Genomic DNA, 15,533 nt, shown 5'->3' on the forward strand with positions numbered 1-15,533 from the left:
CCCGGAAGGAACTGTTTCGTGACAAGAGGGAGCCGTGCAGTTGTGTAAAAGCAGATTGAAGCACGTTTGTCCGTGTCCTGTAAGGACCCAACCTCCAGTGCAGGCGGAGACGTCTGGTGTCAGCTGGTCGATGTGTAACAATGTAAAGACCTGAGCAGTACTCGCTGTCTGTACCGTTCTGGGGAAAAGCAGGGCCGGTTCCCGGTGATCTTGTCGGACTGGACAGACGGACACGGCACTTACCGAAGAGGAGAGGGGACAGACTTTGACCTGCCCCTGCCTCCTGGACACCCCGTCATAGAACATCGGGGCTCCGATCAGGAGGAGGTCGATGCTGGAGTCCGAGTCCACATCTACAACACACACCTCCGCTCCGAAATACGACCCGATCTGAGAGAGAGAGAGAGGGGTTAATACAGACACACTGACTGGACACTCCAGTACATTAACACTGCACTGAGAGAGAGAGAGGTTAATACACACACACTGACTGGACACTCCAGTACATTAACACTGCACTGAGAGAGAGAGGGGTTAATACACACACACTGACTGGACACTCCAGTACATTAACACTGCACTGAGAGAGAGAGAGGGGTTAATACACACACACTGACTGGACACTCCAGTACATTAACACTGCACTGAGAGAGAGGGGGGTTAATACAGACACACTGACTGGACACTCCAGTACATGAACACTGCACTGAGAGAGAGAGGGGTTCATACACACACACTGACTGGACACTCCAGTACACTAACACTGCACTGAGAGAGAGGGGTTCATACACACACACTGACTGGACACTCCAGTACACTAACACTGCACTGAGAGAGAGGGGTTAATACAGGGAATGAGAAATGAGTTCAGACCTGTGTTCCGTCAATAGTCTGCATTCTGCTAGAGAACACAACCACCTGGCCCTTGTGGCCAGCGCGAGGAGCCCCCAGAATGATGTATTTATTTGTATTTCTCGTGCCCACTGCCATTGAGTAGCCTGAGTCAGACAAAGACAAGAAACAACACCGGAACATGAAGAGTATAGAGCACACAGCCCCAGGATCACACACACACACACACACACACACACACACACACACACACAGCCCCTGGATCACTCACACACACACACACACACACACACAGCCCCTGGATCACACACACACACACACACACACACACACACAGCCCCTGGATCACTCACACACACACACACACACACAGCCCCTGGATCACACACACACACACACACACACACACAGCCCCTGGATCACTCACACACACACACACACACACACACACACAGCCCCTGGATCACATACACACATACACACTCACACACACACACACACACACACACACACACACACACACACACACAGCCCCTGGATCACTCACACACACACACACACACACACACAGCCCCTGGATCACACACACACACACACACACAAACACAGCCCCTGGATCACACACACACACACACACACACACACACACACAGCCCCTGGATCACAAACACACACACACACACACACACACAGCCCCTGGATCTCACACACACACACACACACACACACACAGCCCCTGGATCACAAACACACACACACACACACACACACAGCCCCTGGATCTCACACACACACACACACACACACACACACACAGCCCCTGGATCTCACACACACACACACACACACACACACAGCCCCTGGATCACAAACACACACACACATACACACTCACACACAAACACAGCCCCTGGATCACACACACACACACACACACACACACACACACACACACACACAGTCCCTGGATCACACACACACAGCTCCTGGATCACACACAAACTTCCCCTGGATCACACACACACAGTCCCCTGATCACACACACACAGTCCCTGGATCTAGATCACATACACTCTAGATCAAACACACTCTAGGTCGCACACACACTCTAGACTGAACACACACTGCAGATCACACACACTCAAGACCGAACACACTCTAGAGCCCACACCCCCTCCCCTGACGCCGTGCTCCCCCGGGCCCCCGGGGGCCCTGCTCACCCAGGTACGAGTCCTTCTCGCTGGCGCTGTGGTTGACGAAGGTCGACCTGTTCCCCACGCGCTCGTACCGCAGGTAGCCCCCCGTCCAGTCGAACGCCCCCACCGCACCCAGGATTGGGCTTCTCTACACAACACAGGAGCAGAGGCGCGGGGCGTGAGCAGGGGCGCCCCAGGGGGAAGGATGTCAACTACCCCCCCGCGCGGGGCGGACCAGCAGCTGCAGGCGCTCGGCGGTGAGGGGCCTCGGGCGGTAGCTCAGCTCACCCTGCCTGGGGGCGCCCCGGAAGCCCGGACCCCAGCTCTGGGGGAGTCCCACCGCCTCCCCCCCGCTCGTCAGCCGGCTGCCGTGACCACGCGGTCCGGCAGGAAGTCAGGCCCACCTGACTTCCTGACTTTGACCCGGGGGGTCGCCCCCTCTTCTGCCCCAGACCCTCGCTCGTGCGGGGCTTCTGGGATCACGCTCCCCGCATGATGCCTGTTGGTCCTCCTCCGGCTCTGCGCCTCGGCTCACTGCTCTCAGCCTAACTCCTCCGTCTCTGCGCCTCGGCTCACTGCTCTCAGCCTAACTCCTCCGGCTCTGCGCCTCGGCTCACTGCTCTCAGCCTAACTCCTCCGTCTCTGCGCCTCGGCTCACTGCTCTCAGCCTAACTCCTCCGGCTCTGCGCCTCGGCTCACTGCTCTCAGCCTAACTCCTCCGGCTCTGCGCCTCGGCTCACTGCTCTCAGCCTAACTCCTCCGTCTCTGCGCCTCGGCTCACTGCTCTCAGCCTAACTCCTCCGGCTCTGCGCCTCGGCTCACTGCTCTCAGCCTAACTCCTCCGGCTCTGCGCCTCGGCTCACTGCTCTCAGCCTAACTCCTCCGTCTCTGCGCCTCGGCTCACTGCTCTCAGCCTAACTCCTCCGGCTCTGCGCCTCGGCTCACTGCTCTCAGCCTAACTCCTCCGGCTCTGCGCCTCGGCTCACTGCTCTCAGCCTAACTCCTCCGGCTCTGCGCCTCGGCTCACTGCTCTCAGCCTAACTCCTCCGGCTCTGCGCCTCGGCTCACTGCTCTCAGCCTAACTCCTCCGGCTCTGCGCCTCGGCTCACTGCTCTCAGCCTAACTCCTCCGGCTCAAGACTCGCCGGTGAGCTCTTCAGATCAGATCACATCGTTGTATCGGCCAGATACAATGTCTTGTGTGAGGAGACACACACACACACACACACACACACACACACACACACACACACACACACAGTCCCTGGATCACACACACACACACACACACACACACACACACAGTCCCTGGATCACACACACACACATACACACACACACACACACACACACACACACAGCCCCTGGATCACACACACACACATACACACACACACACACACACACACACGCCCCTGGATCACACACACACACACACACACACACACACACACACACACACACACACACACACAGGGAGAGAGGAGCTGGGGGTCAGAGCGCAGGGTCAGCCACTTATACGGCGCCCCTGGAGTAGGTGGGGTTCAGGGGCCTTGTGCAGGGGCCCAACAGAGTAGGATTCCTCTGCTGGGCTGCGGGATTCGAACCAGCAACCCGCTTCACCTCGACTTCACCCTGACCCCTGAGTCCGGGGCTCGCAACGCCTGGTTTGAGTCCCTGTCCCTGCCCCGGATCCCGTTTCCGGATCGGAACCCGTCTGTCTCGGATGGATCCCCCGGCTCCTGGACTGGCCTGCGCCCCGGTCTCCCCCCCGGACTGTCTGGGTCAGTTTGCCTGGGCCACGCCCCCCGAGCCCCGGCTCCCCGCCCTCAGGCCCCCCGTCTGTCAGCCCCTCCTGATCCCCTCCCTCTCCTCCCTGATGTCCTGCTCTCCATTCCGGATGATGCCGTCTGCGCAGGAGCCCGGACCTTTACAGTCTGTATCTGGGATCCCCAAGACCAGAGCCGGGGACCCCCTCTCTCCCCAGGACCAGAGCCCGGGGACCCCCTGTCTCCCCAGCACCAGAGCCGGGGACCCCCTCTCTCCAGGACCAGAGCCGGGGACCCCCTCTCTCCCCAAGACCAGAGCCGGGGACCCCCTCTCTCCCCAGGACCAGAGCCCGGGGACCCCCTCTCTCCAGGACCAGAGCCGGGGACCCCCTCTCTCCCCAAGACCAGAGCCGGGGACCCCCTCTCTCCCCAGCACCAGAGCCGGGGACCCCCTCTCTCCAGGACCAGAGCCGGGGACCCCCTCTCTCCCCAAGACCAGAGCCGGGGACCCCCTCTCTCCCCCAAGACCAGAGCCGGGGACCCCCTGTTGGCACCCCCTGTTGGTGTCCGCTGTGCGAGTGACGCACCGACACTGCTCACTGGCCCCCGGGTGTGCGAGTCCCAGGACCGAGGATAGCGGGCGGGCGGAGCCCAGCGCCGGGGAGGCATCCAGGCAGAACGAAGCGAACACACCGCCTTCCAGGAATAATAGCAGAGCCCAGACAACCGAGATGAAGGATGGGAACTGGGAGCAGGAAGATGGCTGGAGCGCAGGGGGAACTGCAGCCCCCTGCCTGAGCGCGTCGTCGCGGCGCTGTCTGTTTGTCCCCTGGCGATTCGCTCTGCGGTGGGGCCGGCGGGGGCCGGCGGGGGGGCAGCAGCAGTCACTCACCGAGAAGAAGGCGGAGCTGAAGCCCTCCTGCGCCAGCTCCATTTCGAACGACCCTCCCAAAGTCTGCGTTCCTGAGGGCAGGCAGAGGAAACGTCATCAGGCCCAGACAATCACTGTCCGGTGTAGGTCACACTGTCCCCCTACAGCCCAGTCTGGGTCACACTGTCCCCCTACAGCCCAGTCTGGGTCACACTGTCCCCCTACAGCCCAGTCTGGGTCACACTGTATCCCTACAGCCCAGTCTGGGTCACACTGTACCCCTCCAGTCCAGAGATCACTGGTCCAGTCTGGGTCACACTGTCCCCCTACAGCCCAGTCAGGGTCACACTGTCCCCCTACAGCTCAGTCAGGGTCACACTGTACCCCTACAGCCCAGTCTGGGTCACACTGTCCCCCTACAGTCCAGAGATCGCCGGTCCAGTCTGGGTCACACTGTACCCCTCCAGTCCAGAGATGACTGGTCCAGTCTGGGTCACACTGTCCCCCTACAGCCCAGTCTGGGTCACACTGTCCCCCTACAGTCCAGAGATCACTGGTCCAGTCTGGGTCACACTGTATCCCTTCAGCCCAGTCTGGGTCACACTGTCCCCCTACAGCCCAGTCTGGGTCACACTGTACCCCTACAGTCCAGAGATCGCCGGTCCAGTCTGGGTCATACTGTCCCCCTACAGCCCAGTCTGGGTCACACTGTACCCCTCCAGTCCAGAGATCACTGGTCCAGTCTGGGTCACACTGTCCCCCTACAGCCCAGTCTGGGTCACACTGTATCCCTACAGCCCAGTCTGGGTCACACTGTACCCCTACAGTCCAGAGATCGCCAGTCCAGTCTGGGTCACACTGTCCCCCTACAGCCCAGTCTGGGTCACACTGTACCCCTCCAGTCCAGAGATCACTGGTCCAGTCTGGGTCACACTGTACCCCTACAGTCCAGAGATCACTGGTCCGGTCTGGGTCACACTGTCCCCCTACAGCCCACTCTGGGTCACACTCTCCCCCTACAGCCCAGTCTGGGTCACACTGTACCCCTACAGTCCAGAGATCACTGGTCCAGTCTGGGTCACCCTGTCCCCCTACAGCCCAGTCTGGGTCACACTGTCCCCCTCCAGTCCAGTCTGGGTCACACTGTCCCCCTACAGCCCAGTCTGGGTCACACTGTCCCCCTACAGTCCAGAGATCACTGGTCCGGTCTGGGTCACACTGTCCCCCTCCAGTCCAGAGATCACTGGTCCAGTCTGGGTCACACTGTCCCCCTCCAGTCCAGAGATCTCTGGTCCAGTCTGGGTCACACTGTACCCCTCCAGTCCAGAGATGACTGGTCCAGTCTGGGTCACACTGTCCCCCTACAGCCCAGTCTGGGTCACACTGTACCCCTACAGTCCAGAGATCACTGGTCCGGTCTGGGTCACACTGTCCCCCTCCAGTCCAGAGATCACTGGTCCAGTCTGGGTCACACTGTCCCCCTCTAATCCAGTCTGGGTCACACTGTACCCCTACAGTCCAGTCTGGGTCACACTGTACCCCTACAGTTTAGAGATCACCGGTCCAGTCGGGGTCACACTGTACACCTACAGTCCAGTGATCGCTGGTCCGATAGGGGTCACACTGTACACCTACAGTCCAGCGATCGCTGGTCCGATCGCTGGTCAATCTGGGTGATACTGAAATACTCGAATATGTATTTGTTCATGTGTATTTGCTGTGAGACACACCCTCAATGGCGAATATCTTGTCCTGCAGTGCTTGTCTGATGCTATCTAAGGCGCTGAAGTCCTGCACTTGGAAGACATAGTCTTTGGAAGGCCGTGAACCAATGGTGTTCAGTTCTCTCTTGGCATCAGTGTCAGAAAAGGCCCTTCCCACCTGCAGACATGAGGGAGAACAGGCACCATCAGTGTGATATTCAGTCAGAGAGATGGACAGACAAGAAAATAGACAGAGAGACATTCAGACAGTCAGGCAGACAGTCAGGAGACAGAGAGACAGGCAGACAGACAGAGAGACATTCAGACAGTCAGGCAGACAGACAATCAGACAGGCAGACTGACAGAGAGACAGGCAGACAGACAGAGAGACAATCAGACAGTCAGGAGGCAGAGAGCCAGGCAGACAGACAGAGAGACAATCAGACAGTCAGGAGGCAGAGAGCCAGGCAGACAGACAGAGAGACAGGCAGACAGTCAGGAGTCAGAGAGCCAGGCAGACAGACAGGCTGTGTACCCCTATAGCGTAGCGAACGATCCCCTTTCCCTCTGCTTCAGCCACTACGTCTGCCAGAGGCGTGTTGTCGCCGTAGGTCTTCCCATCGGTGATGACCAGGAGCACCTTGTTGACGTTGTCCCTCGCTCCGCGGCTGGCCACGAACAGCTCCCGCCTGCAGGGCAGTGGCAGGGTGAGGCTCTGAGCACGCCGAGCAGCTCACATCCCACACGTGATGGGCCCCTGAGCCAGGCCCTGAACCCCAACTGCTCTGGGGTGCTGTATATATGTCTGACCCTGCGCCCTGACCCCCAGCTCCTCTCTCCCCATGTGTGTGTGTCTCCTGGAGTGTTGGGGCCCCTGAGCGAGGCCCCTGAACCCCAGCTGCTCCAGGGGTGCTGTATATATGTGTGACCCTGCGCCCTGACCCCCAGCTCCTCTCTCCCTGTGTGTGTGTGTGTGTGTGTGTGTGTGTGTGTGTGTGTGTGTGTCTCTGGAGAGCGAGCTGGGGGTCTGCGAGATGACAGATTCCTCACGCAGACATGGTATGTGGCCGACACAGCGATCTGGTCTGATCTTATCGGATCGGATGGGATCAGTACCCTCTGGACTTACACCACTTTGCGGATGGCGGTGGGGGTGTGTGTGTACCCTTGCAGCTGCTGGATGCGGTCCACCAGGCGCTGCCAGCTGCCCACGGTGGCCGAGAACTCGGAGAAGGTGAAGTGCGTCTGGAATCTGTCGGAGTACTGCATGGCGGCGAACTGCGGAGGGGAGACAGGGAGACACGGAGACAGGGCTGGAGACCCCCCCCCAGCAGCTGGGCGCGGCCCGGTACCCCACTTGCAGTCCAACACGCCGTCGCGATGGTAGCCCCTCCCCCTTAAGGGCGCCCTGGCTCATCCGCTTCGGACCTGGTTCTGCGCCCCTGGCCCCCCGTTCCAGCCTCCTCCCAGCCCCCCTTAAAAGCCGGACGCCCCCTCCGTTCGGGGCTCTGCGTTGACCGCCACATCGTGCGCCCCTGCCGGTCCCGACCCGGCTCTGGTCTCGTTCGGACCGCCCGGTTCTGGACCTTTTGCCTTCGTCTTGGATTTTCCCGCTGGACCCTGTTTTGGACTGTTCGCCCCGGACTCTCCCCCCTGGACACCTGCGCACCATGGACACGCCCCCCGTCTTCATTCCCGACTCCTGCCTGTCTTTTCCCTGTGTTTTCCTCACTCCGCCCCGGATCGTGTCGTCTGCCCTGAAAGAACTCTTTTTGTTACCCATGGCAGGGGGGGCGGATATATGATCCAGGCTAGACTTTTGACCCACATCAGTCTTCCACCTCAGAAATACCGCCAAACTACGTCCTGGGTTGTCGTTAGCTGTGGCCGAAATGCTGGTCAACACTTTTCTCCTGAGTTGACGGCTGTAACGCTCTCCTCACTGGGGAATCTACTGTAAATCCCCTATAAAACTCTCTTTTCAGAGTGGCGTGAATCCATCACTCCTGTCCTGGAGCCCCTGCACTGGCTTCCTGTCTGGTTTCATGTCCAGGCCCAGATCCTCCTGCTCACCTGTAAGACTCTGCACGGCTCAGCGCCTCAGTACCTGTCTGAGCTGCTCTCGTCCTGCGCCCCCACTCCTCTGACCCCGCTCTCAGAGTGTAGACGTCTCCTGCTGCGCCCCCGAACCCCAGGAGCTGTATCCCAAGGGGTGTCAGAGAGCCCCCCAGCCTGAGCTTGTCCACATCGTCTAATTCTGCTCTCCTGTCTGTCCCCCAAGACTGTCGACACTCTGGGGGTGACAGGGGCTTCTTCTGCTGCACCCCAACACTCAGGAGCTGTATCCCCAGGGGTGTCAGAGAGCCCCCCAGCCTGAGCTCGTCCACATTGTCTAATTCTGCTCTCCTGTCTGTCCCCCAAGACTGCTGACACGCTGGGGGTGACAGGGGCTTCTCCTGCTGCACCCCAACACTCAGGAGCTGTATCCCCAGGGGTGTCAGAGAGCCCCCCAGCCTGAGCTCTTCCACATCCAGACTCTCAAGCTGCTTCCTCAAAAGGGCTTTTATTGAACTGGTTCTGTGTATTCACTTTTAAGTGAATAAACCACTTTTAAATTATAATAATAATGCTAATAATAATAAAAATAATAATTAATGGTAAAAATGCACAATAATCCCGCGCACCTGGGTGTTCCGGCTGATGAACTGCGTGATCAGATTCTGCACAAACTTCTTCATCTGACTGAAGTCATAAGAATTCACGCTGCCAGAGCCGTCCAGGAGAAACGCTATATCTGTCCCCGACTTCGGACACTCTGCAACAGGACACAGCCATGAGGACGTTTAGAGACAACGCAGATTACTGTTCAACACTGCAGACGTCTCACGGAGCAGACTCTGATCTGAAGGAATTAACACCCTCTAATCTCAATTAACACACTCTAATCTGAAGGAATTAACACATCATAATCTCAATTAACACCCTCCACTCTGAAGGAATTAACACACTCTAATCTCAATTAACACATTGTAATCTCAAATCTTAATTAACACCACCTAATCTGAATTATAACACTGTAATATATAGTAATTATCACACTCTAATCTGAATTAACATACTCTACTCTAAATAAATGACCACCTTTTAATCTGAACTAAACTCTAATGGGAAATAATACTCTCTGATATGAATTAGCTCACTCTAATCTGAACTAACAAACTATAATATGAAGCCAATAACACTCTCTAAACCAATATACCATGTATTTATGTGAATATAACTCTCATTAAAGTTAAATTTCATAAACAGGTTATCTGCTCCTGACTAACCTCTCAAGCCAGTGGGGAGCATCCTGTTGACTCTCAGACCGCTGTCCAGTTCAAAGCACAAGCCGTTGTAGGTAGTGATGGACTCACAGTCTCGAGGAATGGTAGGACCACACACCTGTACAGCACATACACACACCCGACAATAACACTCCAGTACATTAAAACTGCACTGAGAGAGAGGGGGGCTAATACACACACACTGACTGGACACTCCAGTACATTAACACTGCACTGAGAGAGAGAGGGGTTAATACACACACTGACTGGACACTCCAGTACATTAACACTGCACTGAGAGAGAGAGGGGTTAATACAGTACATTAACACTGCACTGAGAGAGAGAGGGGTTAATACAGACACACTGACTGGACACTCCAGTACATTAACACTGCACAGAGAGAGAGAGGGGTTAATACACACACACTGACTGGACACTCCAGTACATTAACACTGCACAGAGAGAGAGAGGGGTTCATACAGACACACTGACCGGACACTCCAGTACATTAACACTGCACTGAGAGAGAGAGGGGTTAATACAGACACACTGACTGGACACTCCAGTACATTAACACTGCACTGAGAGAGAGAGGGGTTAATACAGACACACTGACTGGACACTCCAGTACATTAACACTGCACTGAGAGAGAGAGGGGTTAATACACACACACTGACTGGACACTCCAGTACATTAACACTGCACAGAGAGAGAGAGGGGTTAATACACACACACTGACCGGACACTCCAGTACATTAACACTGCACTGAGAGAGAGGGGGGTTAATACAGACACACTGACTGGACACTCCAGTACATTAACACTGCACTGAGAGAGAGAGGGGTTAATACAGACACACTGACTGGACACTCCAGTACATTAACAGTGCCCTGAGGGAGACTGACCAGTGCTCTGTCGGGTCTGGAATCTACAGCCATCGAGAGCCCCAGAGACATGTTCACAGCATAATCAGGGACTAGGAGGAAACAGAGCTTTGTGAGCTCACCCAGCTCCCAGCCCACTGGAGCCCAGCAGGGGGCGCTCTCACCCAGCTCCCAGCCCACTGGAGCCCAGCAGGGGGCGCTCTCTCCCAGCTCCCAGCCCACTGGAGCCCAGCAGGGGGCGCTCTCACCCAGCTCCCAGCCCACTGGAGCCCAGCAGGGGGAGCCTGGCCAGTACCTGGAGGGGAGACTCCTGGGAGAGGTGTGAGTGGGGCCAGCAGGGGGCGCTCTCACCCAGCTCACAGCCCACTGGAGCCCAGCAGGGGGCGCTCTCTCCCAGCTCCCAGCCCACTGGAGCCCAGCAGGGGGCGCTCTCACCCAGCTCACAGCCCACTGGAGCCCAGCAGGGGGAGCCTGGCCAGTACCTGGAGGGGAGACTCCTGGGAGAGGGGTGAGTGGGGCCAGCAGGGGGCGCTCTCTCCCTGCGCTCTGTGTGGGTCCTGATGCCCCAGTACAGTGATGGTGAGCTATAAAAGACTAGGGCTGGACACTGACGGGGACACAGCGTTTCCAGTGTGGAGTCTTCTTCCTCTTATTGTTGTTGTTGTGTTCCAGTCAGCCACAAGTGGGCGCTACCGAGCAGCCAATCTCGCCCGCATGGCTCTTGATGGTGACAGGGCCGAGTCCGAGGCCGAGGTACCTCAAAAAAAACGGCAAGAGAGACTCGCACCCCGATCCTCACGTCTCTCCTCCGGCTCTTACCCGAGATCTGGAGTGCAGAACAGCCTCTCGAACCCACGTCACACCTGTAGATCAGCCCTCTGTTCCTACCCTTCCTCTCCAGAGGAGCGCTAACGAGGAGCCTGTGAAATTAACACAGATTCAACATTCTCAATGCACCTGCGCCGGCTTTTATAAGAGACTCTGGGGCTCCTGTCTCTGTACACACCTGCGCCGGCTTTTATAAGAGACTCTGGGGCTCCTGTCTCTGTACACACCTGCACCGGCTTTTATAAGAGACTCTGGGGCTCCTGTCTCTGTACACACCTGCACCGGCTTTTATAAGAGACTCTGGGGCTCCTGTCTCTGTACACACCTGCACCTGCTTTTATAAGAGACTCTGGGGCTCCTGTCTCTGTACACACCTGCGCCTGCTTTTATAAGAGACTCGGGGGCTCCTGTCTCTGTACACACCTGCACTGGCTTTTATAAGAGACTCTGGGGCTCCTGTCTCTGTACACACCTGCACTGGCTTTTATAAGAGACTCTGGGGCTCCTGTCTCTGTACACACCTGCACTGGCTTTTATAAGAGACTCTGGGGCTCCTGTCTCTGTACACGCCTGCACTGGCTTTTATAAGAGACTCTGGGGCTCCTGTCTCTGTACACACCTGCACTGGCTTTTATAAGAGACTCGGGGGCTCCTGTCTCTGTACACACCTGCGCCAGCTTTTATAAGAGACTCTGGGGCTCCTGTCTCTGTACACACCTGCACTGGCTTTTATAAGAGACTCTGGGGCTCCTGTCTCTGTACACACCTGCACCTGCTTTTATAAGAGACTCTGGGGCTCCTGTCTCTGTACACACCTGCACCTGCTTTTATAAGAGACTCTGGGGCTCCTGTCTCTGTACACACCTGCACTGGCTTTTATAAGAGACTCTGGGGCTCCTGTCTCTGTACACACCTGCACCTGCTTTTATAAGAGACTCTGGGGCTCCTGTCTCTGTACACACCTGCACTGGCTTTTATAAGAGACTCTGGGGCTCCTGTCTCTGTACACACCTGCACCGGCTTTTATAAGAGACTCTGGGGCTCCTGTCTCTGTACACACCTGCGCCGGCTTTTATAAGAGACTCTGGGGCTCCTGTCTCTGTACACACCTGCGCCGGCTTTTATAAGAGACTCTGGGGCTCCTGTCTCTGTACACACCTGCGCCGGCTTTTATAAGAGACTCTGGGGCTCCTGTCTCTGTACACACCTGCACTGGCTTTTATAAGAGACTCTGGGGCTCCTGTCTCTGTACACACCTGCTCCTGCTTTTATAAGAGACTCTGGGGCTCCTGTCTCTGTACACACCTGCGCTGGCTTTTATAAGAGACTCTGGGGCTCCTGTCTCTGTACACACCTGCGCCGGCTTTTATAAGAGACTGGGGCTCCTGTCTCTGTACACACCTGCACTGGCTTTTATAAGAGACTCTGGGGCTCCTGTCTCTGTACACACCTGCTCCTGCTTTTATAAGAGACTCTGGGGCTCCTGTCTCTGTACACACCTGCACTGGCTTTTATAAGAGACTCTGGGGCTCCTGTCTCTGTACACACCTGCTCCTGCTTTTATAAGAGACTCTGGGGCTCCTGTCTCTGTACACACCTGCACCGGCTTTTATAAGAGACTCTGGGGCTCCTGTCTCTCTTTCTTTCTCACCTGCTGGTGTCTAACTGCAGGACGCGATATCCAAAGTCCTTGGCTGGATCAGAGAACTTAATCCAGGGCGAAGTGTCGATATTGAAGGCTTTGAGCTCCAACACAACTGAGAAGGATAAGAATAAGAAAACATGAGCAAATCCAGGACTCTTTTAAAGAAAGTGACAGAGAGGTAGATAGAGAGACTGTCTGATTGATAATCCAAATAATTTAATTTTAACATCCTGTCTAGGCGGTGCTGTCTGTGTTTCCCCAGATGTTTTCTGAAATAATTCAACGGAATTAGTTTTCTCTAGAAGAGCAGGCAAAGGAAACCACAGCCAGACTCCTCTGTCTCTCTGTGTTAATACAGTGTCCACACTGTGTTACTCTGCCCCCCACAGGCCTGGAGGACCAGCTGCACCTGATGTCACTAGCAGAGCTCAGGGCTGAGTCTGTAGAGGCTGCAGTCTGACCCCCCACCCCAGACACTGACTCTCACACACAGTCAGGGTCACACTGACCCCCCACCCCAGACACTGACTCTCACACACAGTCAGGGTCACACTGACCCCCCACAGGCCCAGACACTGACTCTCACACACAGTCAGGGTCACACTGCCCCCCACAGGCCCAGACACTGACTCTCACACACAGTCAGGGTCACACTGACCCCCCACCCCAGACACTGACTCTCACACACAGTCAGGGTCACACTGCCCCCCACAGGCCCAGACACTGACTCTCACACACAGTCAGGGTCACACTGCCCCCCACAGGCCCAGACACTGACTCTCACACACAGTCAGGGTCACACTGACCCCCCACCCCAGACACTGACTCTCACACACAGTCAGGGTCACACTGCCCCCCACAGGCCCAGACACTGACTCTCACACACAGTCAGGGTCACACTGCCCCCCACAGGCCCAGACACTGACTCTCACACACAGTCAGGGTCACACTGACCCCCCACCCCAGACACTGACTCTCACACACAGTCAGGGTCACACTGCCCCCCACAGGCCCAGACACTGACTCTCACACACAGTCAGGGTGACACTGACCCCCACAGGCCCAGACACTGACTCTCACACACAGTCAGGGTCACACTGACCCCACAGGCCCAGACACTGACTCACACACACAGTCAGGGTCACACTGCCCCCCACAGGCCCAGACACTGACTCACACACACAGTCAGGGTGACACTGACCCCCACAGGCCCAGACACTGACTCTCACACACAGTCAGGGTCACACTGACCCCCCACCCCAGACACTGACTCTCACACACAGTCAGGGTCACACTGACCCCCCACCCCAGACACTGACTCTCACACACAGTCAGGGTCACACTGACCCCCACAGGCCCGGACACTGACTCACACACACAGTCAGGGTCACACTGCCCCCCACAGGCCCGGACACTGACTCTCACACACAGTCAGGGTCACACTGCCCCCCACAGGCCCAGACACTGACTCTCACACACAGTCAGGGTCACACTGCCCCCCACAGGCCCAGACACTGACTCTCACACACAGTCAGGGTCACACTGACCCCCCACAGGCCCAGACACTGACTCTCACACACAGTCAGGGTCACACTGCCCCCCACAGGCCCAGACACTGACTCTCACACACAGTCAGGGTCACACTGACCCCCACAGGCCCAGACACTGACTCTCACACACAGTCAGGGTCACACTGACCCCCACAGGCCCAGACACTGACTCTCACACACAGTCAGGGTCACACTGCCCCCCACAGGTCTGGAGGACCAGCTGCACCTGATGTCACCTGCAGGAGAGAGGAGCTGCAGTCAGACTCCTCTGTGTCTCTGAGTCCAGACAGTGAAGCCCCTCAGAGTGTCACCGCTGGGCTCCAGCAGAGCTCAGGGCTGAGTCTGTAGGGGCTGCAGTCTGACCCCCCACCCCAGACACTGACTCTCACACACAGTCAGGGTCACACTGCCCCCCACAGGCCCAGACACTGACTCACACACACAGTCAGGGTCACACTGACCCCCCACAGGCCCAGACACTGACTCTCACACACAGTCAGGGTCACACTGCCCCCCACAGGCCCAGACACTGACTCTCACACACAGTCAGGGTCACACTGACCCCCCACAGGCCCAGACACTGACTCTCACACACAGTCAGGGTCACACTGACCCCCCACAGGCCCAGACACTGACTCTCACACACAGTCAGGGTCACACTGACCCCCACAGGCCCAGACACTGACTCTCACACACAGTCAGGGTCACACTGACCCCCCACCCCAGACACTGACTCTCACACACAGTCAGGGTCACACTGCCCCCCACCCCAGACACTGACTCTCACACACAGTCAGGGTCACACTGACCCCCCACAGGCCCAGACACTGACTCTCACACACAGTCAGGGTCACACTGACCCCCACAGGCCCAGACACTGACTCTCACACACAGTCAGGGTCACACTG

At 57.0% G+C, this 15,533-nt stretch overlaps 1 protein-coding gene across 1 annotated transcript in view; it reads right to left on the bottom strand.

Moving 5' to 3' along the window:
- itgam.1 (integrin, alpha M (complement component 3 receptor 3 subunit), tandem duplicate 1) overlaps window positions 1-15,533 on the bottom strand; it is a 46,939-nt gene that overhangs the window by 20,731 nt on the left and 10,675 nt on the right. Inside the window, exons 2-13 of the mRNA XM_088915726.1 lie at window positions 13,082-13,187; window positions 11,422-11,522; window positions 10,624-10,694; window positions 9,720-9,834; window positions 9,075-9,205; window positions 7,520-7,668; window positions 6,926-7,079; window positions 6,418-6,568; window positions 4,709-4,779; window positions 2,073-2,196; window positions 874-998; window positions 244-390 (exon numbers count right to left, since the gene is read on the bottom strand). Coding sequence (XP_088771852.1) covers window positions 244-390; window positions 874-998; window positions 2,073-2,196; window positions 4,709-4,779; window positions 6,418-6,568; window positions 6,926-7,079; window positions 7,520-7,668; window positions 9,075-9,205; window positions 9,720-9,834; window positions 10,624-10,694; window positions 11,422-11,522; window positions 13,082-13,187 — 1,445 coding nt within the window. The remainder of the gene's footprint in view (window positions 1-243; window positions 391-873; window positions 999-2,072; window positions 2,197-4,708; window positions 4,780-6,417; window positions 6,569-6,925; window positions 7,080-7,519; window positions 7,669-9,074; window positions 9,206-9,719; window positions 9,835-10,623; window positions 10,695-11,421; window positions 11,523-13,081; window positions 13,188-15,533) is intronic.

The sequence above is a fragment of the Atractosteus spatula genome, chromosome 5 (genome assembly GCF_055471065.1).
Source record: "Atractosteus spatula isolate fAtrSpa1 chromosome 5, fAtrSpa1.hap1, whole genome shotgun sequence".
Classification (NCBI taxonomy): Eukaryota; Metazoa; Chordata; class Actinopteri; order Semionotiformes; family Lepisosteidae; genus Atractosteus; species Atractosteus spatula.